General features: G+C 55.2%; 1 protein-coding gene across 4 annotated transcripts; it reads left to right on the top strand.

Moving 5' to 3' along the window:
* Window positions 1-1,995: 1,995 nt before the first annotated feature.
* LDLRAP1 (low density lipoprotein receptor adaptor protein 1) lies at window positions 1,996-26,425 on the top strand. Of its 4 annotated transcripts, none has more exons than XM_027109649.1 (9): window positions 1,996-2,164; window positions 10,614-10,756; window positions 11,575-11,687; window positions 14,001-14,115; window positions 19,691-19,763; window positions 20,149-20,235; window positions 20,760-20,890; window positions 22,571-22,605; window positions 24,390-26,422. In XM_027109649.1, the coding sequence occupies exons 1-9, from the start codon at window positions 2,077-2,079 to the stop codon at window positions 24,532-24,534; spliced, it is 930 nt and encodes a 309-aa protein (XP_026965450.1). In that variant the 5' UTR covers window positions 1,996-2,076; the 3' UTR covers window positions 24,535-26,422. The 4 variants fall into 4 exon arrangements, with proteins under 4 accessions (XP_026965450.1, XP_026965451.1, XP_026965454.1 ...); XM_027109650.1 differs by having other exon boundaries at window positions 2,018-2,164; window positions 22,574-22,605; window positions 24,390-26,425; XM_027109653.1 differs by having other exon boundaries at window positions 2,078-2,168; window positions 24,390-26,425.

Here is a 26,425-nt window from a genome sequence, read left to right as displayed (position 1 = left end):
TGCCCCTCTGCGGGGGATGCATGGCTGATAGCTCCCAGCAGGTCACCTCCGGCAGGATGAGATGGCCCTGGAAACAGCCTTCACTGCAGCACAGAGTGCCCAGGCTTGCCTGCTTATCAGGCCCATATGGTACCCCCTGCCAGCCGGACACCACCAGCTGCCCTTCACCAGCCAGCCCTGGGTGATTACTTTTCCTTCAGGCTCCAGAATGTTCTCTCTGCCCCAGGGCCTAGCTGGCTCAGGGCTGGGGGACTCAGCCCTGGGGACCTACCTACACATCACCACAGCCCTTTACAGGAGAAGTTAGCCTGATGTGGTGAAAAGCTCGAGAGAGGATGGAAGGGAGGGAAGAAGGGAGGAAGGAAAGAAACACTGACTGTATTCCAACTCCATTTGGACCCCTTGCTAGTCATTTGGGATTCAGAGATAAATCAGAAAAACTTATTGCCCTTGAAGGACACAAAGTCTGGTGGAAGCAAATAGAGTAGAAATGGGCAGCTGCAATACTGCTGAAAGCTCAGGCCTGTGGCATCCCACAAGGAGAAGTCTGATGGATGGTAGTCGGGAAAGCTTCCTGGAGGAGGCAAGTTTATAGGTGAGTTCTTCTTAAGGAGAAGACTCAGACTTTCCAACTCATGTTATTTATTACAGACAGCGCTGTGGAATAGGTATTGTTGCCCCTTATACAGATGAGGCTCAGAAAGGTGAATTCACAACCACCAAAAGGAGGAAAGCTGAGTTCAGACTCCTGGCATTCTACTCTAGCCTAAGGCACTGGGTTTGAGTTCGATCCTGGCCTCTGACTTGCAGAGACCTGCAGTGAGTGCTTCTCTCCGAGGCCTTGGGCTCTTATCTGTAAAGTGGGTCTACTGCTGGCTGCAGTGTCGCTGAAGCAAAGGACAGAACGGCCGAAAAAGCACTTAGCTTATAGAGGAATGCCAGCCTCCCTGTCCCGCTGGTGACAGCACAGTCCTGTTTTTCCCCCAACAAGGGAACAGGACTCCTGCCTTCTGAGCCAGAAGCAATCCCAGAGATGATGGAAGGTCAGCTTACTGATGCAACATGCCCACGCCCCCAGAAGCCAGGCTGTGGCCTGGATATATGTGCTCTCCTTTTGACCCCCTTTGGTAAAGCCTGACAAGAAGGTACAGGATTCTACAGAGAATTCTAAATCCTGGACTTAGAACATCTGTGCTTGAGGAATTCTAGAATCCAGACTCCTCTTGAAGTGCCTCCTGTCAAGCAGGGCAGGCTCTGGGTCAAGGTCTGGTAGATTGGAAGGATCACCAGAGACAGGATCTCATCTCACTTTACAGATAAAGATTAAGACCCAGAGAGGGGAAGGATTTGCCTGAGGTCAGTCACACTGAAAGTCAGTGCTAGAACTAAGACTCCTTTCCCCACACCTCAGAGCATAACACCAAGGCCACACCACCTCTGAGGCTACTTGGGGAGTAGGGTGGGCAGGGAGCAGCCCAGAGTGCCCAGGTGGTGCCAGGGAGCAGGCTGAGTCTGTTGGGCAAGTAAAGTGCCCAACGGGTCTTGCTAAGGCAAACTTTATACTCCGGCCCTGTTCCCAGCAAAATTCTACCACCGTCAGCTCTTTCCAAGTCTCCCACTGCGATGGGCATCACCTTCCTCTTGTACAAGCCCATTCTCTCCCGTCCTCAGTCTCCCCATCTGTAAAATGGTCTCCAAGTAACTTTCAGCTGTCTAGAAATCCTAGGCCAGCGCCTCCCGCGGCGGGAGAAGCGGCTCTCGGACACTCAGCCTCCTACCTGGTGGGAAATAAGGGGTTTGGAGAGATAGAGGAAAAGAGAGGGCGTCGAGGGCTTTCGGCTCGCTGCCTCAGGGGCGCCCTTTGTCTGGACAGCCTTGGGCAACTGGGGCAGAGACCGGGCGAGGCGGGGCCGGGGGCGGAGCCTGGCCAGCCCTCGCCCCGCCCCGGCGGACGTCGGCGCGGAGCTCGCGCGGGGGAGGGGAGGAGCGCGGAGCCCGTGAGCCACCCGGCCCCGGCGGAAAGTTTTCCCTGACGGAGTTTTGGCTGCGGCGGCGGCGGCGGCGGCCCGAGCGGCTATGGACGCACTCAAGTCCGCCGGGCGGGCGCTGATCAGGAGCCCCAGCCTCGCCAAGCAGAGCTGGGGGGGCGGCGGCCGGCACCGGAGTGAGTGCGTGCGCGACCACCGGGGCCCGGCGGGGGCCGGGCGGGGGTCGGGGCGCACGGACGCCCCTCCTCAGAGTCCCGGGACGGGCGTGGGGGAGAGGCAGGGCCTGAGTCGCGCCCTGCGGTCCGGAGCGACCTTACCCGGCCCTGCGGGATTCGGGGTCGCCGAGGGTCAAGCTGCGTTCCTACTCCCGTCCCCATTCTGTGTGGCTGGGGAGGAAGGGCAGAAGCTGGGGGAAGAAACCGGAGCTCGGGGTCCCCAGGTGCGGGCTGCAGTCGGAGGGAGGTTGCAGGTCAGAGGAAGAGACTTGCGCGACCCCAGCACGTCCCCTCTTTGGACAGCCAGGGGAGGCAGGAGCTCAGCGTCGGTACCCGGGGGAGGGAGCAGGGGGCAGGGGCTTGGGAAGATACCCCCATCCCGCACCCCAGCACTCTGGCCCCGAGGTCAGCGGCCGGCGGGAGCCCCCTTGCCCCCTTCCCCCACCACGAGGTTACCTTTTGACTCCCGGGCGCCCAGAAGCCGACTCAGTGTGAGCCCGGGTTTGCAGGTACCTACTTGAAGTTGGGGGCGAGGCTCAACCTGGGGTCTCGGGAGGTACCTACCACACACCGGCCCATCTAGACCTCGTTGTCCCCTCCTCTGGCTGGGTCCAGGTGCCACGGCCGGCCTCCTGGCTATTTTTGAAACCTGTTTGTTTCTCGCACCTCCCCGCTTGAACTTCCGATGTCCCTGGGCGCCCGGGCAGACTCTGCCGCCACCTCTCCCAGGGGCGTCTGGGAGCCTGAGAGGAACCTCATCCGGCTCCCCCTCCTCTCCCTGTCTCCAGTTACTCTCAGGGAACCCGTCACCTGGCACCCTCCCCTGAGGCCTGAGAAACCCAGCCCTTTTCACAAGGAGAGACGGAGGGGCTTGTCTGGGGTCACTCAAGCCTTCCTGGTAGATATGGAGCCGAAGGCAGGACTCCTGCACACTGCCCCCCATGCCCCAACCGCCTGGGACCCTGGCCTCTCCAGGCACCAGGAAGCCGCTGTCAGTACAGTCACACCCCACCCCCTTCCCTCTTGGCCTTCCAGGGCTCCGCCAGGGGAGCCCTAGTTCGCTAGGCCCAGGAGAGGCCCAGGAGTGCCAGCGTGTCTGGGCCTAGGGAGCCTGCCCTGCCCCGCCTCTTGCCCGGCTGTGTGGTTCCAGCTGTGCCTGCCTCCTAAACCAAGACAAGACTGGCATTGGGAACGTGGGCTGGTGTCTACTGGTGGGGGTGGGGTCAGAGACCATTAGGACTGGACTAGCCAGGGATGCACCCGTCTCCCACATTTATGGACTCCCAAAATAGCTCCTTTAAATATTTGTGGGATTTGATCAGGACTGAGAATGATGGCCTGTTCCAGTGGGGGAACCCTGCAGTTTTCTCTAGGGATAAGGGAGGGGGGTAGGGCTCTGGGCAAGGGAAGGAAACTCAGGAGCCCCCCTTCCCTTGGTATCCTTCACTCGATATGGGGAAGGGTGAGAGTTAGCCACCTTGGATGGTGGAAAAGAGTTTCTCCTGCCTGCTCTGATGTTGGACAAGTCACTTTTCCTTTCTGAACCTCAGTTTCCTCATCCGCAAAATGGACATAACAGTTCTAACCCGGTAGGGATGTTGAGAAGGTTGTTGACAGTAACACTTCCTTCTGGCACCTAACTGGTGGTTTCCTTCTCCCCCATTCCCCTTCCCGCTGCCTGTCATGTGGACCTTCAACATAATACTTAGTGTGGTGGAAAGAGTTTTGGGGGCTCAGAGGCTGTCTACGTCTGTGGAGGAAAGAAGAGGAAAGAAGAGCCTTCCTATTAGGCAGACCCCAGTAAGCCCAGAGTGCCATCCTGGAGCCTTCTAGACCCAGAATAAGCGAGGTCGAATCCCCACCTGTCCCTGGTTATTAAGTCAGTTTTCTGATCTATAAACTGTTAATAACAGGAGTACCCACCACAGATTTTTGGGGGGGGTGCAGGTTAACTGAAATCATGTTTTGCCTGGCATAGAGAAAGAGTTCAGTAAATGGTAACTACTGCTTTGTCCCTCTACCTTTCACATAGTGTTTTTGCCTCCATTAGTGCATTTGCTCCTCAGAGGTGACAGAGCAGGGATTCCTATCAGATTCATTTCTCAGATGAAGGAGGCTGAGGCTCAGGGAAGTGGAGTCACTGGCCCCGACATGGCCACAAGTAGAGAGGGAAGCCATGCGGTGTGTCTGGGGTGGAAGTGCTGGGGCAGCCTGGCCTGTGGTGGTGTCCCAGCCAGGCCTTGGACCCAACCCTCAAGAAGGTCTGAGCCCTGTGCTTGAGTTTTGGGGCCAGGCTGAAGCCACTGGAGTTAAGGTTAGATTTTTTTTTTTAATGTTTAATTTTTATTTATTTACATTTTCTTATTAGTCACCCATTTTATACACATCAGTGTGTACAAGGTTAGATTTGATACCCGCTGTTGGCTGTGACTTGCTCCTCACCCCTCAAGGCCCTCAGCTGGGATCAGCGTGATCATTGTTTTATTTGCAGAGAAACTGGAGCCCAGAGAAGGACTTGCCTGAGGTCCCAGAGCAAAGCCAGCGGCAGACAGCTTTCTTTGCCCTGAACCTCATGGCTCCCTGTCTCCCAGTTAGTGCTGACTTTGAAGGAGGGCTCTCTCCTTCTCCCACACGTGGCTTTTCCCCCCACCTCTTTGGAAACCATAAATATTCTGTCTCAGTCCCTGCCCTGGGTTTTCCTTTCATCCAGCTGCCTGGAAGGGTGGTTCACCCTGGCCCCTCCGTACGCTTATTTCCAAGAGGAGTCCGTCTGACTCTCGGGCTCCTCCACGGGTTGTCAGAGAACTCCATGAGAATGGGTAAAAACAAAGCTGGTTTCAACAAAGCTGGTTCATGGTGGTAGGCGGGGGACGGAAGATCTATTCATCCTTATTTATAATGTTTATAATGAAAAATATAAATAAAGCCCAAACCGTAATACGTATTGAGCACTGACTGTGTGTCGGGCACTGTTAGAGGTGTCGGCGAGTCTGGGGAATGCGTCCATCTCTCTTCGGATAGCGCCAGCCCTCTGGGGGAGGAGGTAGACAGCATGACCAGGGTGCAGATAAGTGAGGTGCTTGTGGGTAGTGGTGACGCCAAGAGGAGAAAGATAAAGCGGGTGAGGAAATGATGGGTGGTGTCTTTGTTTGGGTTCTTCTAGAAGCAGATGCTGAGATAGGGATCTGAGTAAAGTCACTTATTTGGGAAGAGATCCCAGGAAATGTTTGTAGGAGAAGCAAGAAGGGAAAGGAGTCCAAAGAGTGGACAACATGAAGCCAGTTTCCATTGTGGGCGGCTGGGATGCCACCTGTGGGGAGCTCTGGAGCAGTTACTCCATTTGAGGGGCAGTTCCTGTCAGTGGTGGGAGGGGGCTGCTGGGAACAGGAGCTCTTACTGCCCCAGCCCCCATGGGCATCTGAGTCTCCGGCAGCCAGAGAGTGGCGTGTCAGGTGGCGTGTGTGGAAATGGTACCCACCGAGGAGATAAAGGTGGGGCACTGAGAGTGTCAGTGCAGGGGGTCAGGGAAGGCCTCTCGGAGAAGGTGTGGAACACACATATGAATACAGTACAAGGAGGGAGGAATCTGGGAACAGCATTCCAGCCAGAGGGAACAGCAAGTGCAAGGGACATTTAACTGGAGGCTGGGACGCTGCTTCTCACAGGTCTGGCGGCAGAGGGAGGGGTGTGTGGCTTGAAGGAGTCAGATCACCCACTGCCCACTGAAAGTGAGCCAGACGCTCCTTTCAGGCAGCCTCCAGGACAGGATACCCGTTCTTCTTGGATGACCCCGAGCCTGGCCCTGCTCATGGGAAGGGGCTTGGTGGGCTGCAGGAGAGGGCAGAGAGCACAGCTATGGATTCAAGGCCCAGCACTGTGGATTGAGTCATGGCCAGACACCTCTGAGTGTCTTCATCTGTGAAATGGGAGTCCTACTATATCCTTGACTCTTCTCATAAAGTACTGCAAATGGCTATGTACACATGAAAGCCCTTTGCACTTGACCCTTGATAATGACACAACACTCACACTTGGTATCTACCAGGTACCGTTCTAAGCCTACCTTGTGTATACTAATTTCATCCTCACAGCAACCCCATAGGGTGGGTACAGTTGTTGTCCCCATTTTTAAATGACGAAACCAAGGACCAGGGAGGTAGAGTGACTATGAACCCCACAACCCGTCTCCAGACCTCATCATTTTAACCTTGACAGCATATTTTTTTCTTACAGTATAAGTAGGTACTTAGGAATGGTAGCTGCTGCTATTATCTTTTTTTTTTCTTTTTTTTTTTGGCCGTGCCCCACAGCTTGCAGGATCTTATTTCCCTGACCAGGGATTGAACCCGGACCCCCGCAGTGAAAGTGCCGAGTCCTAAACACTGGACCGCAGGGAATTACCTTTTTGAAATTATTATTTTCTTTTGATAGTCTTAACAACTTCTCCAATTTGCCTAGCACTTTTCACATGCTGAACCTTTTTCTGATGATGCTCCTGCAGGCCTGAGCCCATTTGTCAGATAAGGAGACTGTGGCCTAGAGAAGCAGCCACACTCCAGGTCACAGCAGAGCTTGGGTCCTCTTTTGAGGTGTCACTCTGTGGCTTCTGAGGCCATATCCCCACCAGGCCGGAGGAGGCTGGAGGCCAGGACCCCTGCTGGAGGTTCCCCCCTGGCCCATGGGTTTGGCTGCAGCTCTGATGTTCCAGGCACCAGCCAGGCTGGGTCTCCCAGGGCAGCAGAAGGGGCACAAGGGCACAAGAGCTCTGACGCCTGGGCAGGGGCCCGCTTAATAAGGAAAGAGTACATGTTTGCAACTACAAGTTAGACTGGGCCTATGGTCCATCCATCCCCAGCTAATTCTGACAGCAGGTCATCTGTAAAATCGTAAAGTTAAAATAGTGCAGTCATTACCCACGACCGGGCCAAAAATAACGAGGACCGGAACAGCGCTGTGGACTCAGGCCTGTATTTGCCTGGGGGCCTCCGGGAGCTCTTCCTGAAACCCTGGGCTCCTCCTGGGAAGGAGCACATGGCCTCCAGCCTATCCGAGGTGGCTGGATGGTGACTGGGCCGGTGTGGCAGTGAACCCTACCTCTGTCTTTATTAATAGAGTGTTCTTTGGTTCCGGTTTCTTCAGGGAGGGAGTGGGGTGTGAGAGAACTTATACCTCACTGAAGAGATGAATCATGCCCAGAAGTATGGGCGCGGAGGCAGGGTTCCCTGGAGGGGCAGGAGGATCTCTGCTGGGCCTGGGAGGGGCAGGGAGAAGTAGAATGAGACAGCAGCAACATTGAGCGGGGATGCCCCTTCTCCATACTAGCTCCTGGGGGAGGCAGACATGCGTGGCAGTCCTTCAAGAGGAAAACACACAGCAGGCAGCGGCTTGGTGGTTGTGATATGGCTGTGGGAGGAAGAGAAGGAGATCCATACTCAGGAGGGGCAGAGAAACCCCTGACAGCAGGGACAGGCCCCAGGAGGCAAAACCATGGGTGGGGCCCTGTGCTAAGCACATTACATTTTATTGGCTCATTATCTCATTACATTTTATTATCTCATTATCTCATCAAAGGGTCACCACAGCCCTGTGAGCTGGAGACTTTTGCTTCTCCCACTTTATAGAAGAGAGAGCTGAGGCTCAGGGAAATTAACTTGCTCAGGCTCACTCAGTGGATTCGAGGATTCAGGCCCGTGCTCTTAACCACTAGGCTATACTGCCTCAAAGAAGGCCTTCCTGGAGGAGGCTGGGTGCGAGGGGTTTCAATCAAGCAAAGGGAAGGGCATTTCTGGTAGAGGGAGCTCCTTGAGCAAAGGCACAGAAGTGGGAAAGTAAATGTAACGTCATGGGAAGAAGCTGTGTCTGATTGGATCGTCTGCTGTGTGCGTGCCTGCATGTGTGTGCGTGTGCTTGCGTGCAGGGCTATTGGGGGGGAGACGAGGCTGGGCAACCTCTAATTTCGCAACAGTCCTTGTGGGAGTTGCCTGTAGTGCTTTGGGAGCTGGGGTCCCTCTGATTGCTGTGTGACCTTGCACAAGTCCCATCCTTCTCTGGGCCTCAGTTTTATCGTCTGTCAAGTGAGGAGGTTGGGCAGAGGGTCTCTGAGGCTGATGAGTGGCAACCAGTCTACCAGGGCTCTGTTCCAGGAGGCCATAGAAGAGGGGAAGGATCAGGCCAGGGAAGGAGGATTGCAGAAAAATGCGGAGTATTTCAGAGGTCAGGGGGGACTGGGGAATGTTTTGACAGCAAAGAGGTCGTCTGTGACCTTGGCAAGCTTTGGCCCTTTTGGAATGGAGGGAGCGGAAGTGGATTTGGAGAGGGGCCAGGAAAGGGCTGAGCTGGCGGAAATGGGAGAGAGAAGACATGAAAATGGGGAGAGGAAGGATGTTTGCTGTGGGGCAGGGATGGGTAATGAGATGAACAAGGCCACCCCTGATGGATTGGTATTGCCAGCCAGGAGCCTTTTATTGAGAAACAGTCCGAAGCCTTTAAATCAGAGGGAATAGGGCTGCAGTTGATTAGCAATGTCTGCCAAGGACACAGGCGACAGGCGTGGCAGCACATAGTCTGCCGCCCTTGCTTAGATGAATATCGAGTTGAAAGTGGTGGTCCAGGCATCTCCATACAGAGAGGAAGCCTCAGGAATTAAGAATTATGGGGGGAAATACCTCTGGCTCTAGGCACTTCTCCATGACCTTTTGCTAAACTGAGGGTAGTTTGCCTCATGGCAAGATAGCGTTTACCTGATGGTTAGGAACTTGGGCTTTAAGTGTCAAATAGACAAATAATTTGGCAAATTACTTGTCCTTTGAGCCTCAGTTTCCTCCTCTGTGAAATGGGAATGAAAGAATGCCAGCTTGCAAGGTAGCTGTGAGTGTTAGAGGTAATGGTAAGAGCTGCTGCTTTGTTGTTACTGTAGCTCTGTTTTGCCCTGATGGTGGCAATATTCTTGGTTTCTTTGAGAGCAAGGCCCATGTCTGAGTTGCTCCAGGGCTCCCATCACCAAACCCAGGACTGGGACACCTCGGGGACTTTCTGATTGTCTTTGGAGGATCAAATGAAATAGACTCATGGTTGATGGGACAGAGGATGGGGTCACTTCGGGGTCTTCTCAGTGGGGGTTGGCTTCATGTGGGGTGGAGGCCTAAGGGCAGAGGCTGGAGGGCAGTGGTCCAGGGTCCAGAGCTGAGGATGGGGTTGGGGCGTTGCAGGCCTGAAAGCCTTGGGGTTGTCTGGGTTCCTTCACTCAGGAATGCCAGCTGCATGCCAGGCTCTGGATGACAGGTTAACAAATTCCTCCTCACCTGGGTCTCAGTTTGGGAGACGAGGTACTCCTGTGAATTCTTGTATGACCCCTCCCACAGTGAAGACCACACTTCCCCTCCTGTCCCTCTGCCTGCTCAGGGCCCTCTCTCATGTGGGTGGGGTGAAATGGAGGCCTCTTTCCAACTCTCCCTCCTGGTCTGTTTCACCACCCAGTGAGCCAGGCTCATCCCCTCATTTCCCAACCTTCCTGACCTCAGTCGTGATCAGAGCTTTCAGAGGACCCTTCCCATGTGTCCTGCTGTGTGCCGTTGCTGTAGCCCAGGCATTATTAGTCTCAAAGAGGAGAGGGGCCTTCCCCAAGACCATGCAGGTGGGGGGAAGCAGAGCTGGGATTCGAACCCAGGTCTTCCGGATTCAGTGGCCTTCCTATGATGGTTTTTGAGCAGTCACCTGCCCCTTTCCCCACTAAGCCTTACCCCACGCCCACCCTCCTTGGGCTGCTGTCTCTTTCCTGGTCTCCCTCCTCCCTACCTTTTGGTCTCTGTGGCTGTGCAGATGGAGGAAAGCAGGCCAGACTGGGGCCATGGGAACCACCCAGTTTTGAATTGTGACTCCAACCCTTTACTCATTGTATGTGGCCTTTGTCTGACGACTTCACCTCTCTGAGCCTCAGTTTCCTAATCCGTAAAGTGGGAATAATACCCATCTCACCGGATTGCGTTGAAGATTCAATAAGAAAATGGCATGGTTTGCCCTCAGCAAGTGTTAACATTGAAGTTAAGGGTCTGGGCTTCGGATCTGAAAATGAGAGTTTGATTCTTGGCTCTTGCACTTGCTGGCTCTGTGGACTTGGTCATGTGATTTCGCCTCCCTGGGCCTCCGTGTCTTTGTCTGTAAATGGGTATGATAAAAGTGTCTGCCTCATAGGTCCTCATGAGGATCAATGAGAAGATTTTATGTAACGCTTCCTACCATGGTGCCTGGTACGTACTAGAAAATGTTATTCCTTTATTAAAGATAAAAGTAATGATAGATGGGGGGACCCCAATGTCCCTGCTGGGTCTTCCTAGGAGACGGGGGCTGCAGATGCTGCCGCTGTGGTGGGCCCTGCCCAGCGGGGTCTGAGCGCCTGTCCTCCTGTGCCCAGAGCTGCCTGAGAACTGGACAGACACTCGGGAGACGCTGCTCGAGGGCATGCTCTTCAGCCTCAAGTACCTGGGCATGACGCTGGTGGAGCAGCCCAAGGGTGAGGAGCTGTCGGCCGCCGCCGTCAAGAGGATCGTGGCCACGGTGAGCCCAGTCAGGGTGGGGTGTGGGAGCACGAGGAAGGGGTAGCGCCTTCTGGGGCTTGGGGGGTGAGCACCCATCCCCTGCATATCACCCTGACTGAACGTGTTGCAGCTGCCCTGCCCCCGCGTCCCCCCGCGTCCAGCTTAGAGGGTCGAGAGGGCGGCCGTTGGGCTGGCAGGGTCCGGCCAGTGTCCTCCTCTCCAGCTGCTGTGGCCGTGGCCTCTCTAAACCTCCCCTCCCTCAGCTCAGGCCACCGGCCGAGGGTTGGTAGCTTCGTGCCAGGGAGGGATAGTGGGAGGGCTGCTGGCACCCAGCCACCTGCCCTGTGGCCTGAGGGACTGGATTTCCTCCCCAGCTCTGAGTGAGCGCGTGCCCTATGAGTTCGCCTCTCTTGGTGGTCTCGGCCCCCTCTGCTCAGGCCCTGGCAGGTACAGTGGGTGGAGCGTGGAGTCCCCATCCTGCTGGGCTGTGATAGCGCGTTCAGCCCTCAAAGTCTGAGGTCCCTCCTAGCTGTGTGTCCTTGGGCAACTCCCTTAACCCCTCTGAGTCTGGTTTCTCCTGAGGCAAGTCCCTGCCGCCTGTGAGGATGACTCGAGGTCCCGTGCTTGGCAGACAGCAGGTACTCAGTGAGTGACATTTGTCCCTATTTTTATTAGAAGAAGGTGTTGGCTGAATTGTCTTCCCCATCATGTCTGCCGGTCACCTAAGGTGAGGCCTCCCGTGGGCCTCGCGTCTGGGGCTTAGAGCAGCTGGGTGTAGCCCACGAGGGTGGGTCCCAAGTGGGTAGGTAGGCTCCTCTGACCCACGTCTGCCCCAAGGCCAAGGCCAGTGGGAAGAAGCTGCAGAAGGTGACTCTCAAGGTGTCGCCACGGGGGATCATCCTGACCGACAACATCACCAACCAGCTCATTGAGAACGTGTCCATTTACAGGTACGCTCAGCATTGCCCACATTCAGTCTGCTGCTCGGGGCAGTGGATGGAGTGCTTTGTCTGAATCCAGACCCTACCACTTCCTATCTGGGTGACCTGGGGGCCTTAGTTCCCTCATCTGTGTGCGCGGTTGGAAGCAGGTCCCGCCCGGCGTGCGGTTATGAAGCCCTGGATGCCCCGCGCCTGGCTCACAGTGAGCGTGTGGCTAATGGCAGTTGCTGCTGCCATTATCACTAGTTGCAGCCGGCCTGGGACACCCCTGCCCCCCACCCCACCCCCAAGTGTGCTGCTGAGTCAGGCTTGGAGCAGAGAGCTGCACAGTCACTGCCTTTTTCGCTGGGAATGCAGCAGCTCAGCTCTGGACATCTGGCCAGGTGTCCAGGGAGGTCTCAGGCAGAGTCTGAGGCCAGAGTGTAGATGATCTCTGTAGAGGGTGGGCGCTGTTCACAGGGCAACAGGCCCGGCCCTTGGAGCCTCAGGCTGTCCCCGCCTCTCCCTTAGCTGGTCAGTTGTAAAATTTCAGAGCTGGAAGAGACAGGCAGCTCAGGTCCATTTTCCAGGTGGGGTAGCTGAGACCCAGAGAGGGAATTGCCCAAGGCCACGTGGTGAGATAGTGGCCGAGCTACGCCCAGGACACCGAGGCCAGAGTTCTGTCAGGCCTCTCGTCCCTGCACTCTCTTGCCTTGTCTCCGAGCAGGTGGCTCAGCTGGCTGGAGCAAAGCCAGTACTGGGGTTGGGGGGTGGTGGTGGGAGGGTGGATGTGTGTTGAGGGCGTGGTTTTAGAGTTTCTAGCTGGTGTCCAAGTACCTGCTCTGCTGAGGTCTGTGCCGGGTGAGCAATCAGACCCAGCCCCTGCCTTCAAGGAGCTTCCAGTCTAGGAGGGGATGGAGCAGAGGACATGGGAGATAGAGTATAAGTGTTTCCCAAGAGGGCAGAGAAGGAGAGGCCTGCCTGGGGAAGCTTGGGAGGGCCTCTCACGGGAGGAGGCGCCTTGCTGGGGCTTGAAAAATAGGATCTAGTTGAGTGACACCGAAGACCCAGGGCATTGAGGACAGGAGGCTGGATCCCCTGGGTTGGAGAAGAGGCAGTTGGGAACCTGACACCCCCTCCTTCTGCCCATCTGGGGGTTTTAAGTGGTGATGATCCCTTTGTCAATGCCTGTGATTGAAACTGGGGCTGCATGAGGTGAGGGCGTCTGCTGAGCTGTCCCACCCCTGGGCTGCCAGCTCCTCTTCTGATTGGGATTCCCAGGATGACTGGAGACAGCGGGGAGGGATCAGACAAGGGGGGAGAAGGTGTTTCAGAGGAGGGAGCTGCTGTGTCTCCCTCCTACGCCCCCGCCCTACTCCCAGCTCCTTTTCCCCTGGCCACAGCTCCAAGAGAAGCTGTCATTAGTCTCAGTCACCCTGGGAGAGATGGGCCTGTAACTCATCTGACCTGTGCGCAGGGGTGTGATCAAAGGGAGGGCAGGTGGGGGACACTCAGGTGAAGGGCATTGTGGGCAGGGTAGTGTCCTGCCCCCCTTTCCAGCTGGTTAGCACAAACTCTTAAGAGGGAGCATGGCAGTGGTTATGGCCTCCGGAAACTAGCCTGGTGGTCTGAGACTCTTAGCCTTAGTATTCTCACCTGAAAAGTGGGGATAGTACTAGAACGCATCTCAGAAGGCAGTGAGGTGATATCTAGAACATTGCCTGGTGTACAGTAAGGGCTCACCTACTACTATTTAGGGATGTGGCTCAGTAGAGGGGGGATGTGCCCTTCCTCCAGTCTTTTTTTTTTTTTTTAATTTATTTATTTTTGGCTGTGTTGGGTCTTCATTGCTGCATGTGGGCTTTCTCTAGTTGCAGTGAGCGGAAGCTGCTCTTCATTGTGGTGCGCGGGCTTCCCATTGCGGTGGCTTCTCTTGTTGCAGAGCACGGGCTCTAGGCACACGGGCTCAGTAGTTGTGGCTCGTGGGCTGTAGAGCGCGGGCTCAGTTGTTGTGGCACACGGGCTTAGTTGCTCCGCGGCATGTGGGATCTTCCCGGACCAGGGCTTGAACCTGTGTCCCCTGCATTGACAGGCGTATTCTTAACCACTGTGCCACCAGGGAAGCCCTTCCTCCAGTCTTTACCACCACTCCTTCTTGCCTAGCCTGGGTTTCCCCACTCTCCCGCACCCCATGGATGGCCCAGGATGCTAGGCCCAGAGTCCCACCCTAGTGGAATGGGATGGCAGGCTTTCTGGAACTCAGGGGAGATGCTCTAAGGGGCTTTCGGGATGCAGTCAGGCCCCTGTGCCGGAGTCTGGTGACACTTGCCACTTGCCTTTCAGAATCTCCTACTGCACAGCAGACAAGATGCATGACAAAGTGTTTGCGTACATCGCACAGAGCCAGCACAACGAGAATCTTGAGTGCCACGCTTTCCTCTGCACCAAGCGGAAGATGGTCAGTGGGGAGAGGCTGGGCTTGCGCAGGCTCTAGCCTCGCCTTGGCAGCCCTGCCTTGGGGGCCCTGACTGGGGGGAAGGCGGGACCCAAAGGTGACATCAGTTAAAGAAAGTCTGAAGTCCCTGGGAACCTCAAGTGGGTGCTGAGAGCTGAGGGCACCATGTAGGGCTACAGTCGGGTGGGCCACCTGTCAGGATGGGCTGCCCTCGCCTGGCCTGTGGGCAGCGACAAGCCCTCGTTCCCAGTGAGTGCCCTGAGCCGCTTCCTCTCTATAATGTGATTTGATGGATTTGAGATCTGGGGCGGGGGTGGGGTGGGTCTCCTGTCACTATAAGGTGCAGGGCCTTATAGGGATTAGTCTCTAGAGACTGGTGATCAGAGGTGCCCAGTGTGAAAGGCAAAGGCGAGGGCCCTCAGAGGACCCGGCTCGCTGTGGCCGGAGAAGGGAGGGAAATGGCCATATTTTGGTACCTACTCTGTGCCTGTTTCAGTGGTAATCTTTAAGGTACCGTCTCATTTCTCCTCGGAACAACTCTGCAAGGTGGGCACTGTAACTGCGTTCATTGTTTTTATTTTTATTTGTTTTTTATTTTTTGTTAAATTTTTTTTTATTTTTATTTTTTTGCGGTACGCGGGCCTCTCACTGTTGTGGCCTCTCCCACTGCGGAGCACAGGCTCCGGATGCACAGGCTCAGCGGCCATGGCTCACGGGCCCAGCCACTCCGCAGCATGTGGGATCTTCCCAGACCGGGGCACGAACCCGTGTCCCCTGCATCGGCAGGCGGACTCTCAACCACTGCGCCACCAGGGAAGCCCTTATTTTTATTTTTTATGAGGAAACAGCCTCACAGAGGTCAGCTCTCTTGCTGAAGATGATGTAGCTAACTGTCATCTAGCAGAGGGTGCCGTTAGCTAGCAGAGGGTCTAAACCCACATTTCTTCTCTCCCTGCATGGCTGTGAGGAGCCAGGAGTCCCTCACCCCATTTCCAGGATGCCCTGACACATCTAGCTGGGACGAGCTGGACCTCAGTGGTCTCTGGGCTTTTGTCTTGAACTTCGTGGCAAGCAGCTGGAGGGAGTCAGCCTTTGGCATTGAAGTTTTTGTTTCTGAGGCCCCCGAGATCTGAGCATCCGCCCTGTAAGGAGGTTCCCGACATTTATTGATTTAGTATTGGCCTCTGTTAACCTCTGTGTGCGAAGCCCAGAGCCCCAGTTCCTGTGCCCTGTGGTCCTTGTAGCCAAGGAGACAGGATCCGTTCCCCTCCCCATGTCATCAAGGACATATCCAGGACATCACAGTCTGAAAGTGACCCCCGCCCCGCCCAGGCTTTCTGCTACCCTTCAGGGCCCTCTTCTCCAACTTCAGAGCCAGTGGAGCATCTTCCAGTCTCCCTCTCTGCTCTGTCATCACATTGCTATTTCTGACTCTCACCCTCCTGCCTCCCTCTCATAAGGTCCTTTGTGATTGGGCCCGCTGGGTAATCCAGGATAATCCCCCATCTCAAAGTCCTTAACTTAATCACATCTGCAAAGTTCCTTTTGACATGTATAGTAACATTCACAGGTTCTAGGGATCAGAATGTGGACATCTTACCGGGGATGGGGTGGGGTGGGGTGGAGGGAGTACGATTCAGCCTACCACAGGTCTTGTGGGAGGAGCACTGTAGGAGGAGACAGACCAGGGGCCTGATCCTCTGTGACCGTGGATAAGACCCCTGACCTTCTTTGGGCTGCATGCCATCAGCAGAATGAGGAGGTCACCTCAATGACCTCCAGGATTGTTCTGAAAGGTCTCAGTTTCTTTTGTGCACCTTGTTTCTTTCCTGCAGACTCGATGTCGCCAGCCACTCACCCGGGGCCTCATGATGCCCTAGGTCCCTGAGCTGCGGTGGCTTCTCCCGTGACAGCCTTGTTCCCACAGAACAAGCTCATTATGTCCCCATTGTTTGTCTCTTCCTCCCCACTGACCAGAGCAGGCACCGGGCAGGGGCAGCTGGCCCTCAGCCATTGCTGCAGTGCAGGGGCTCCCAACATGTAGAGGCTTCCTCTGGGATGGAGAGGTCGGGGGTAAAAGAAAGTGGATGCTGGCCCAGCGGCTAAGGGAGCCTGGCCTTGGGCCAGAGGACTTTAGACAGGCTTGAACAAAACCCGTCTACCCCAGGCCAAGAGGTCAGGTACTGGGGAAAACAGCCAGCCTGCTTGGTGCTGACAGCAGAGCCACCGGGCAGAGGGACGGGCTCCTGCTGGACACCCAGGGCCCAGACTCTTGGCTTTTGGCCCGTTCTCATCTGCATCAGGAGCGGCTGGATATTGGCTTGTCCATCTCCAGCCTCTCCCACCTGGCCTCCCCGTTTCAGGGAGCCCTGGGGAGGTCCCTTGGAGAGACAGCCCAGCCCAGGGCGGTGTCAGTAGACCACCTGATGTGTGTGGTGTCCTTGTGGCTCCCAAGGCCTCAGCTGAGCCCAAGCTGCCAGTGTGTTATGGCCTTGTGGTCTGGCCACGTTGGAGACCTTGAGCCTCTCAGGGCGGAGCGGACGTCTCTGAGGAGGAGGCAGGAGGTGAAATGGGCGCCTCAGTCCACATCCCGCCTGCTGGCAGGTCCCTCCACGTGCTTGCTGCTGCCTGTCCCAGGCTGAGCTCCGTGTCGGGCACTGGGGACCCAGGGTGGCCGTGAAGATGCGAACCAGGCAACGGGAGAGAAGAGCCGGGATTCAGTAACGGGCATACAGGGAGCTTGGTTCTCAGGCGGAGGTTATTAAGTCACTCTGGAGGTGGCACATGAAGAGTTCTCAGAGGAGACATTTTGAGGTGGGCTTTGAAGGATGAGTAGTAAGTAGGAGTTTGCCAGGCCAAGCAAAATGGGGCAGGGTGGTGAGAGGGTGGGTGCACTCCAGCGCAGGAATCAGCACGTGCAAAGACACAGAGGTGCAAAGTGAAGTGGTACGATTGGGGGTTGGGGATTCAGATGTCACCAGAGCCTGGGTGGATGGCTAGGTAGAGTCAGCCTCAGGGGAGCCTTGAATTTGCACGCTGACGTAGCCCTCAGTCGTTCTGGCCAAGGGCCCAGAGCCTCCACATCCCCACCCTTCCTTGCTGGGCTGCCTGAATGAGCAAGAAGCCTAGGACCCACCCAGATCGAGGGGCAAATGGGTCCCTTTCTGGATCACCCACCAGTTCAGCTCAGCTCAGGCAGCCCAACCGCCTGGCCTCTCTTTCCCCGTGGCTTCTATTGGGCATGGCCAGGATAAGGTTCTGTACAAAGAAGTGTTTCCATCTGCCCACCTGGGAGCCCTCAGCCAGCACTTCAGCCTCTGGGCTCTGAAGTGAAGGTGCTGTTGCTGGCATCGGTGGGGAGCCCAGGGTTGCGGTACAGGTGGGCTCCCTAATTCCACCTGGGGTCGGGCGCGGCAGGGCTATTCTCCCTCCCAGGCCACTGGCATTCCTCAGGTCATCCTTTTGTGCAGTGATTTATGCTTCTGGGCAGCAGGGCTGTACAGGGCACCTGGCCTGACTTGGTTTGAGAACCTGGTTGGGGTCCTGGATTCCGGGGTCCTGGCCCAGGTCTGCAGCCCTAAGCTAGACCTGGTCCCCGTGAGAAGCTAACAGCCTGGTTACCCAGAACAAGACAGGGACGTCAAAAACTGGGCAAGGCAGTACCTGGTCAGGGTAATAAGACAGACCCAGAGGCCAGAGGCACTCAGGAGGGGCAGGCTCCTGGCCTGCGGAGTCAAGGAGGGCTTTTCGGTGGGCAGGCCTGAGCAATCCTTCCATCGCTAGTGCCTAGATTCCTGCAGTCGCCCAGGAAAACGGGGCCCACCCCCTCCCAGTCTCTGCCCAGCCTGGGCTTTCAGCCACCTGCATGCATCTGCATCTTGAGTTATATTGGGTTTAACTTGCAGCTCAGGACTTCGGGGTGAAAGGGCGGGGATGTATGCAAATGAACAAGCAGATTTATGCAAAAACAGTGTCAGGCTTGTGCCCTCAGATTTCCTGGAGGCAAAAATAATGGCGTTCCCATCTCCCTGCCACACCGGGTGACCAGCCCTTGCTTGGGTGTATAGTGATCTGACTCTGGCTGGTAATTAGCCCATATATTTATTTCATGGGCAATTCTCAATGGTAACTGGGTCTATTAAACTTGATCCAGACGTGACAGCTTAAATTGTAAACAGCTGTGAAGAGTTTCATACTTAATTACCATATTTAAGTTTTGCCATAAAGCGCCCGTACTTCCATCAAAAATGTAAATGACAGAGACATTCAAATGAGATTTTATACTTCGTGAAATTTAATTGGCATGGATCAGTCAGCTTGTTTAGGGATTTTAAATTTTAAAAAAGTTTTAAAGGCAGTAGCCACAGATTCATTTCTCAATTAAATTGAGTTGTCTGGCGGAGGCGAAGGGAGTGGGGCCGAGGCGGGTTAGGCCTGAACGTGTCGTACACTTGAAAGAGTCTGGTGGCTTTCTTCCCCAGGCCGAGCTTGCAGAAGACGCTACATGTCGCTTCCAGCTACAGTTGCGAGCTCTGGGACTTCCACTCCCAGAAGCTGAGCTGATTAACTCTGAAATGGAATCAGAGAGGAAAGGGCTGAGTTGAAGGTGGGCTAAGGGTAGGTCCTGGCTGGAGTGTAAGGCCTCAGGAGACCTGCCCCTGGGCAAATGCAATTCAGCCACCATCCTAGACACCCCTGGAGGGCTCTGGGAATCAGGGGTGTTCAGAGTCGATGCTTGCCTTCAGGGAGCACCCAGGTGGGGTGACACAGGCATGTGAGCTGGTGACACTTTCATATGCGTGACACCAGAGAGAGGTAGGCGGGGCTGTGGAAGCCCAGTGCCTGTGACGCGACATGACGTGACGTGAGAGAGGTGGTGACATTTGAGTTGGGTTTGAAGGAGTAGATGGGAGTCCCCCAGGGGTTGAGGGACAAGGTGTGGCCCTTCTTTACAGGTGGGCTATGGCACTGGATGGTTTTAGTCTTCTGCCCTGGGCCCTCATTGACATATTGCACCTGCCAGGAAATGTAGAAGCCTCCTCCTGCCTTTCTGGCATTCAGTTATAAGCCCCTCTGGCCCAGCATAGTAGTAACTGGAGTCTAACCTTTGCCTCTGCAGCTGTGGCTCATTCAGGCAGCGGCGGGGCCCTTTCCAACTCTGGCTTTTCTGTTCTCTCATTTTAAGGACTAAGTTACTGTGTGCAGTCCTCAGGTAATTAGAGAGGACTTCTCGGAGGAAATAAGCCTCACAGTTAATTGCATTTAGGGGAACTCAAAGGCGAAGGAAAAAAGTAGAGGTGAATGGCCATTGCCAAGGTGGGGACTGGAGTACCCGTGGGAATCTTGGCTGGGCTTCACTTAGTGAAGAGGGGGCCCAGCTGCCTGGGGAAGGTGTGACCTCATTACCTCAGCTTTGGTGATGTGGGAGGGGCCAGGACTCTGCCTCCACCAATCAGGCATTCCAGAGCCTGGGACAGCCAGGGTGGGCCTGGCCTGGAGTCCCTGGGCCTCCAGTTGAGACTTGCGTTTACCTGCCTAACACTGTACCCCTCCCCCGACCCCACTTCCTGTTTTTCAGGCCCAGGCTGTCACCCTCACAGTAGCCCAGGCCTTCAAAGTCGCTTTTGAGTTTTGGCAGGTATCCAAGGAAGGTGAGTCTTGTTTGCGGACATGGTGGGTGGGGTGTGCAGGGGCGTTGAAGGCGACCAGCAGAGCAGTCGGGGCGGGGAGGATGGTAAAGGCTCTGGAGTCAGGCCTGGACTGGTCGTCCGCTTCACCGCCTGTCTGGTTTGTGGCTTTGCACAGGCCCCTTCACCTCCGAGTCTCAGTTTCCCCATCTGAAGAATTGGGAGCAGCTGTCTCCCTCCCCCAGGGTCCTTGTGAGGATTAAGTGAAATATGCAGAGTTCCTTTTCTCCATTCTGGAGACCTAACACCTGCCCCCTGAGATTGGCCACAGCCTACCCCTTGCCCAGTGATGGCTAGGGATGGAGTGCTGGGGTCGGGGGCTCCAACGCGCTGTGCCTTGGTCCCACAGAGAAGGAGAAGAGGGAGAAAACCAGCCAAGACGGAGGGGACATCCTGGCGGGGGGCCGCCGAGACAGCACCCCTTCGCTGAAGAGCCGTGAGTCTTGGGCGGGGGAGGGGCTGCATGGCATGGGACCCTTCATCCAGAGGGCCCCCCTCCCTCCTGGGCTGGGGTAAGCTCCTGGGTTTTTATCTTTGTTTTGGTGTTAAATAAATAATGCTTGTTTATTATAGAGAAATTAGCAAATGCAGGTAAAGGGGGAAAATTACTTGTTTTGGTGCATGTTCCTCCAGATATGTCCCTATACAGGTATATAAATCTGTGTATACATCTCTCCCTATACACTTTACATCTTGTTGTGTGATCTCTTAAAAAACTTAATACCTGTTGTGAATATGGGTTTCAGCCTAAACCATGAGTGGGAGAGAGCTTCCCACCCTGTGGGCAGCTGTCCAGCTGCTTCGGGAGGTGCAAGGGTGGGGCTCTGGGTGGTCTGGGTGGAAAGGGCTGGAAAGGCCATGCCCAAGGAGGGAGTCGGGACCAGGGTAGCCCAGGAGGCTCCAGGATGGGGCTGGGAGACAGGAACCTCCTCTCCTCCTGACGCACCTGACCCCTCATAGTGGTCGCCACTGGGAACCTGCTGGACCTGGAAGAGACAGCCAAGGCCCCGCTGTCCACGGTCAGCGCTAACACCGCTAACGTGGACGAGGCACCGCGACCTCAAGCCTTAAACAGCAGCAGCGTTGTCTGGGTGAGTGGTCATGTGGCCTGGGGACCCCCCAGGATCCAGTGAGCCTTGGCCTGATCCCTGGATGAGGCCTAAGGCAGCTCCAAGGTGCAGACCCTGGAGCCCGTGACTTGCAGGCCTCCAGGAGGGCCTGACCCAGCCCAGCAGCCAGACCCAGGGTAGGGGATGAACAATGTCCCCTTTGAACCTAGGGCTGCGTCCCCAACAGCCTTGGCTCCCGGCACAGCTGTCTCCTCACAATGCCTGGCCTCTTGGCCTGAGCATCCATGGCTCTGCCCACTGCAGGACCAGCCAAAGGCCCCCTTGTTCTCGGCATGGGCACTTCGCTCCTGAAGCCTCTCCCCGTCGGCCCCCTGAACGCGGAGCCTGAGACTCAGGCAGGCAGCCTGGCCCTTGACTCACTCTGTGACCCGGGGCAAGCACTCTGACCTCTCTCTGTCTCAGCTTTTTCACTTCTTTAGTGATGATGATGACCTCTGCCTGCAGAATCTCCCAGAGGAACATAATTTTTTAATTTAAAAAATTAGAAATTTTTTTCATTTGGAAATAATTTCAGACTGATAAAAAATTACAGAAATGGTACAAAGCATTCCTGTTCCTCTTCATACAGATTCCTCAATTGTTAACATCTTACATAACCACGTTACAAAAATCAAAATTGTTAACATTTATGCAACACTTATATAATCTACAGACCTGATTCACATTTCTCCACTTGTCCCTCCAATGTCCTTTTTCTAGTCCAGGATCTATTGCAGAATGACATGTTACTTTATGTCATGTCTCTTTTTTTTTTTTTTACGTTTTTGCAAAATCTTCTTTTTTAATCTGTATTAGAGTATAATTGCTTTACACTGTTGTTTTAGTTTCTGCTGTACAACAAAGTGAATCAGCCACATGTATACATATATCCCCATATCCCCTCCTTCTTGCATCTCCCTCCCACCCTCCCTATCCCACCGCTCTAGGTTGTCACAAAGCATCAAGCTGATCTCCCTGTGCTATGCACGTCTCTTTAATTTTAAAAATCTGGAACATTGATGGACTTGAAAACCTATCAAATCCCATTGCCTGTTGGCGGCCACCCAGTGTCCCCCAAGCAGGCACCGCGAGCCTGTTGTCTGCAGTCTGGGAACCAGCCTTGCCACCTGCCCGTCCTCCCGGAGGCTGTGGAGGGAGCCTTGCCCATTGTTTTCCCACCTAGGCTGTGGCATTCCTGCCATCAGCTATCCCTTGTGAGCTTGGAATTTGGGCTCAGCTTCTGAAAGTGGGTGAAAGCTAGAAAACCTTCTTCCCATCCTCCCTCTTGGAATTTGAAAGCTGTAGAGGTCGTCCGGTCCAACCCCCTCATTTTGTGGAAGGAAAAGCTGAGTCTCAAAGAGGAGCAGTGACTTGCCTAAGGTGTTGCTGACTCGTGGCAGAGCTGGGAATTGAACCCCCAGGTCTTTAGGCACCTAGGTGCCCTTTCTCCTGTCCCACATCCCAGGTTTGGGTCCCTGTGCTGAGATGCTGGTGGCAGTAGCCAGGTGGAAGGCCTGCCCGTGCCTGTTCCTCTAGGCGCCCACCAGACTCCTACGCTTGTGTGCCACGTCCCTATAGCTTACCCAGGGCTGGGACAAGCCCCAGCTGTGAGCACGGGCTCCCCCTCTGAGGGTTCTTATCTCCTGCTTTGTTTTCCCCAAGGAGCTGGATGATGGCCTGGATGAAGCATTTTCAAGGTAACGTTAGGTGGGCTCCTGGTGCTGGGGGGGGAGGCCTGGCCCTTGGGGGTTGGTCTGCAGGGCCCTTTGCCATGTCTGAGAATGTGAACTCTGACCTTCCCCAGAGCAAAAATCTCAACTCAGATACCTCCAGGGGTGGGGAGCTCACTATCTGGCTAGGTCTGCCAGAAAGTTCTTGCTGTTGAATCAAAAGCTATTCCTGGTGACCGCTCTACCACAGGTTGAGCTGAACTGAACACACTACAGCTCAGGTTGGCTTCCTCTTCCTACACCTGGTGTAGCCTTCAAAAATGGGCTTTTCTGCAGGCTTTGTTCCTTCCAGAGGTTTTGCATTTATGGAAAGGGGCAGGGAGAAGGCAGTGGGGTTTTTTTTGTTTTTTTTGTTTTTTTTTTGCAGTACGCGGGCCTCTCACTGTTGTGGCCTCTCCCGTTGCGGAGCACAGGCTCCGGACACGCAGGCTCAGCGGCCATGGCTCACGGGCCCAGCCGCTCCACGGCATGTGGGATCTTCCCGGACCGGGGCACGAACCCGTGTCCCCTGTATCGGCAGGCAGGCTCTCAACCACTGCGCCACCAGGGAAGCTCAAAGGCAGTGTTTAATTAAGCCCATGGAGCATTACGTAGAGGAGGGATGTGAGTCCCATTAGGAGATATTTGGTCTAACCAGAGGCTGGTGGCATTTCCCCCTTTTCCAGGGGCCATCTCTGTCCATGGCTGCCTTCAGCTTGGGGACACGCCACCAAGAAGGCTGGCTGAGGAGAGGCCTGGGCAGCTCAGGCTTCCGAGCACTGGGCCCTGGTCAGCCAGGCCTTCCTTTCTCCCTTGGGACCCTCAGCAGCCCCCTACAGCCCTCCCCCGCTTCCCCATCCCCTTCCTGCCAGAACCAGTGGAAACCTCTCGGTGCAGCCCAGGTCGGGGGAGCGGCATGTGTGGCCCCTTCATGATTCTTTTTACCATCTTCCCAGCTTCTCTGGCTGACTACAACCCCCTTGTTTGAAGGAAATCTTTCATTCACTTTTTCCAGATTACTAAATTGTCTTGTGCCCTTAATGAACAACTTGGAAAATCAGCAAAGCGTTAAACAGGAAATAACACCATCCCATAATCCCACAGCCCTGACTTTGGGGCTTAATTCACGCTAATCCTATACATATACATTTTTTTGCATTGATCAGCTCATCATATTTGCATTTGGAGATCCTGATTTTCACTTACTGCTGGTGTATCAGGAGCATTTCTCCAGGCTGTTAAAAACTCCTTGTAAACACCTCATTCACTGACTGCCTCATGTTCTTTTAAGGACATGGGCCGTAATTTATTTAACTCTCCCTATTCTTGGTACGTTCAGTTGTGCCCCTTTTTGAATTTACTTTGTGAACAGCACTGTGTTGAACGTAGTTAAAGCCAGTGGTCTTCCATGGTTGCCCCAGGCTCGCTCTCACGCATGCCCCTCTCTGCGCTGGCAGCGCTGCCCTTTCTCCTCTTTCCTGGCATTTCCTGATGGAGCTGTGGACGGTGTGGGTGCCCCAGCCTCTCCGTGGTGGGAACGCCACTGCCTGCCCCACAGTTTTCTGAGCCCCTTGACCCTCAAGGGTAGGCTCTCTGGTTAGAGGCGCCACCTCTACTGACATCCGGGTCTTGCTTCTTTGGCCATGTGTCCTGCCGTTTTCCCACCCACGTCCTCTCACTTCTGACCCTGGTGCTGGCCAGGCTGGACCAGCTCCTCGGGGCCCCGCCAGCCCCTTGCCTGGGCCTCCGGCTCACGCAGCTCTGCCTTCCAGGCTTGCCCAATCTCGGACGAACCCTCAGGTCCTGGACACTGGACTGACAGCACAGGACATTCATTACGCCCAGTGCCTCTCGCCTGTCGACTGGGACAAGCCTGACAGCGGTGGCGCCGAGCCGGATGACCTCTTCAACTTCTGAGGCCTGGGGCTGGCGGGACACGTGACAAACCAAAGCCACCCACGTCGGGGGCGGGGCCAGCTCCAGGACCCCCAGCCAGTGTCCTTCAGTCGGCAGCGCTGTCAGTCTGCAGATGAGAGCTGCAACCAGTCAAGCAGAGGGAAGGAGAGATTCTTTTTTAACCCCGTTCTTTCTCTGAGAACTGAAAGATGCCTTGAATATTTATTCAGTGACTCCTGGTTCAACTCAGAAGCTGGTTGTGCATCAGGCGCGAGCGCAGTGTTATAACCAGCTTTCTGCCCTCTCTTGAGCGAGCTCTGCTCCACTGTGGGTGTCAGGATGGTGGCCAAAGCATTTCTTGTCCCTTCTCTTCAAGGGCCCAGATTTCCCTGGAGGTGCCCTTGCTCCTTACTGAAAGTAGTCGGATCGTTCATTTCTGTCATCCTTTGAGCACAGGAGGGCGACACAGCCGCGGGAGGAGACTGTGACATCCAGCCCGCCTTCCGTGGGGGGCCCAGCGGGCCGGGGCTTGGGCTCCTGGCCCTGGGGGCTCTCAGAGACAGAGGGGCAGCCCCTGACCAAAGACAACACGTGGCAGGCACTTTAAAGCACACACAGCAGGTGTGGCCCCCAGCTCCTCGACGGTGCTGCGTTGCGTAGAGCTTTCTTTCTGCCCTTCTTCCGAGAGACGAGGCCCAAAGTCCCCGGCGGTGCTTGGAACCGGTGTAACTGGCTGCCCTGGACTCCCAGAGTCTGCCTGCGGCGGTGGGGTCATCTGTGTGACCACCTCCTGCAGAGCTCCCATCCCGCCCTTCCCCCTCCACGTGGATGAAGTTTTCCCGCGCCGCTCTTTGGTCTGAGCCCCACCTCCCCGTACTTCCTGAGATAGTGCGTGAAACCTAACACCTAGATTTGTTTGCGAATGTTTGGTTGCCAGTTTCTAGATGAGGAAACTGAGACCACGCGCGTGGAAGGGGGAGAGTCAGGAGTAGAACCCAGATCTGGTGCCAAAGCTGCCTTCTCCCCCACACCTCTCACAACTCGCACCTCCTTTTTTCTGGCTTTGTTGTCCTCCCAGGAACCAAAAAGCCCCAGCTATTTTCTGACCAAAATGTGTTTCATAACAAACCATCTGGTGCCTTTACTCACGTAACTGGCATGAGCCTGTGTGCCCTGCTAGCTGTCTCGCTGTTGATTTCTGTGGAAATGGAAGTGTTTGAAGTCTGCTAATTCAGAGGGTGAAACAGAACCAAACTTCATAAGCATCACGCTGTTCCTTCCTGATGCTCCGACCCCAGGTCGGGGACGTACCAGCAGCAACCTGCCTTCAGAGTCTCCCCTCCTCTCCTTTCACCCCCATGGGGCTCCCAGCAAAGCCGCCAGCACCTTCTTCATCCTCGGGTGCCTCCCAGGCCTGGCTTTACCAAGCTTAAGTCTCTGGTGATAGTCGGAGCAGGTTTCACCAGCCCAGGAAACACACCGTTTCTTAGAATCTACGTATCTAACTAAGCATCTGAATCAAAACACAGAGACAGGAGTGCCTGGGTGAGAGGTGGGGTGGGATTGCCTTTATCAAAATGTAAAGATAACTTCCGTTCCCTGGCCCAGCTCCTGCACCCCCGCTGCCCACCCCAGATCTCCTTGGTATCAGCCCCTGTATTTGTCGTGAGGCAGCAGGGCTTGGACCTGACACAGGCCACCCTTGGCACGAGGGTCCAGGAGACCTGAGAAAGGCTGTGCTGTGTTTGTGTGAGTCTCCATGGGGCCTTCATCTGGTCTCTGGCCAACAGTGGTCAGTGTGCTCCCCTTGTGTCTACAAATAAGTTTTGTTGTGCTTTACTTTGTGTTGCTGTAAAGGAAGTTCTAATGAGGAAAAAAATAAGTAATAAATGTTCTCTTTTTGAAATACAAA

This window comes from Aethalodelphis obliquidens, unplaced genomic scaffold, assembly GCF_003676395.1.
Source record: "Aethalodelphis obliquidens isolate GAN/ISIS:26980383/991018 unplaced genomic scaffold, ASM367639v1 scaffold9, whole genome shotgun sequence".
Classification (NCBI taxonomy): Eukaryota; Metazoa; Chordata; class Mammalia; order Artiodactyla; family Delphinidae; genus Aethalodelphis; species Aethalodelphis obliquidens.
The sequence above is the reverse complement of the archived record's forward strand: the minus strand, read 5'-3'. Positions and strand labels throughout refer to the sequence as shown.

Bases quoted from the DNA above. Each gene is read 5' to 3' on its own strand.
- LDLRAP1 (XM_027109649.1), top strand. From the start codon at position 2,077: ATGGACGCACTCAAGTCCGCCGGGCGGGCGCTGATCAGGAGCCCCAGC. The intron at 20,236-20,759 runs GTGAGTCTTGGG...GACCCCTCATAG, and splicing joins CACCCCTTCGCTGAAGAGCC to TGGTCGCCACTGGGAACCTG. The intron at 22,606-24,389 runs GTAACGTTAGGT...TCTGCCTTCCAG, and splicing joins CTGGATGAAGCATTTTCAAG to GCTTGCCCAATCTCGGACGA.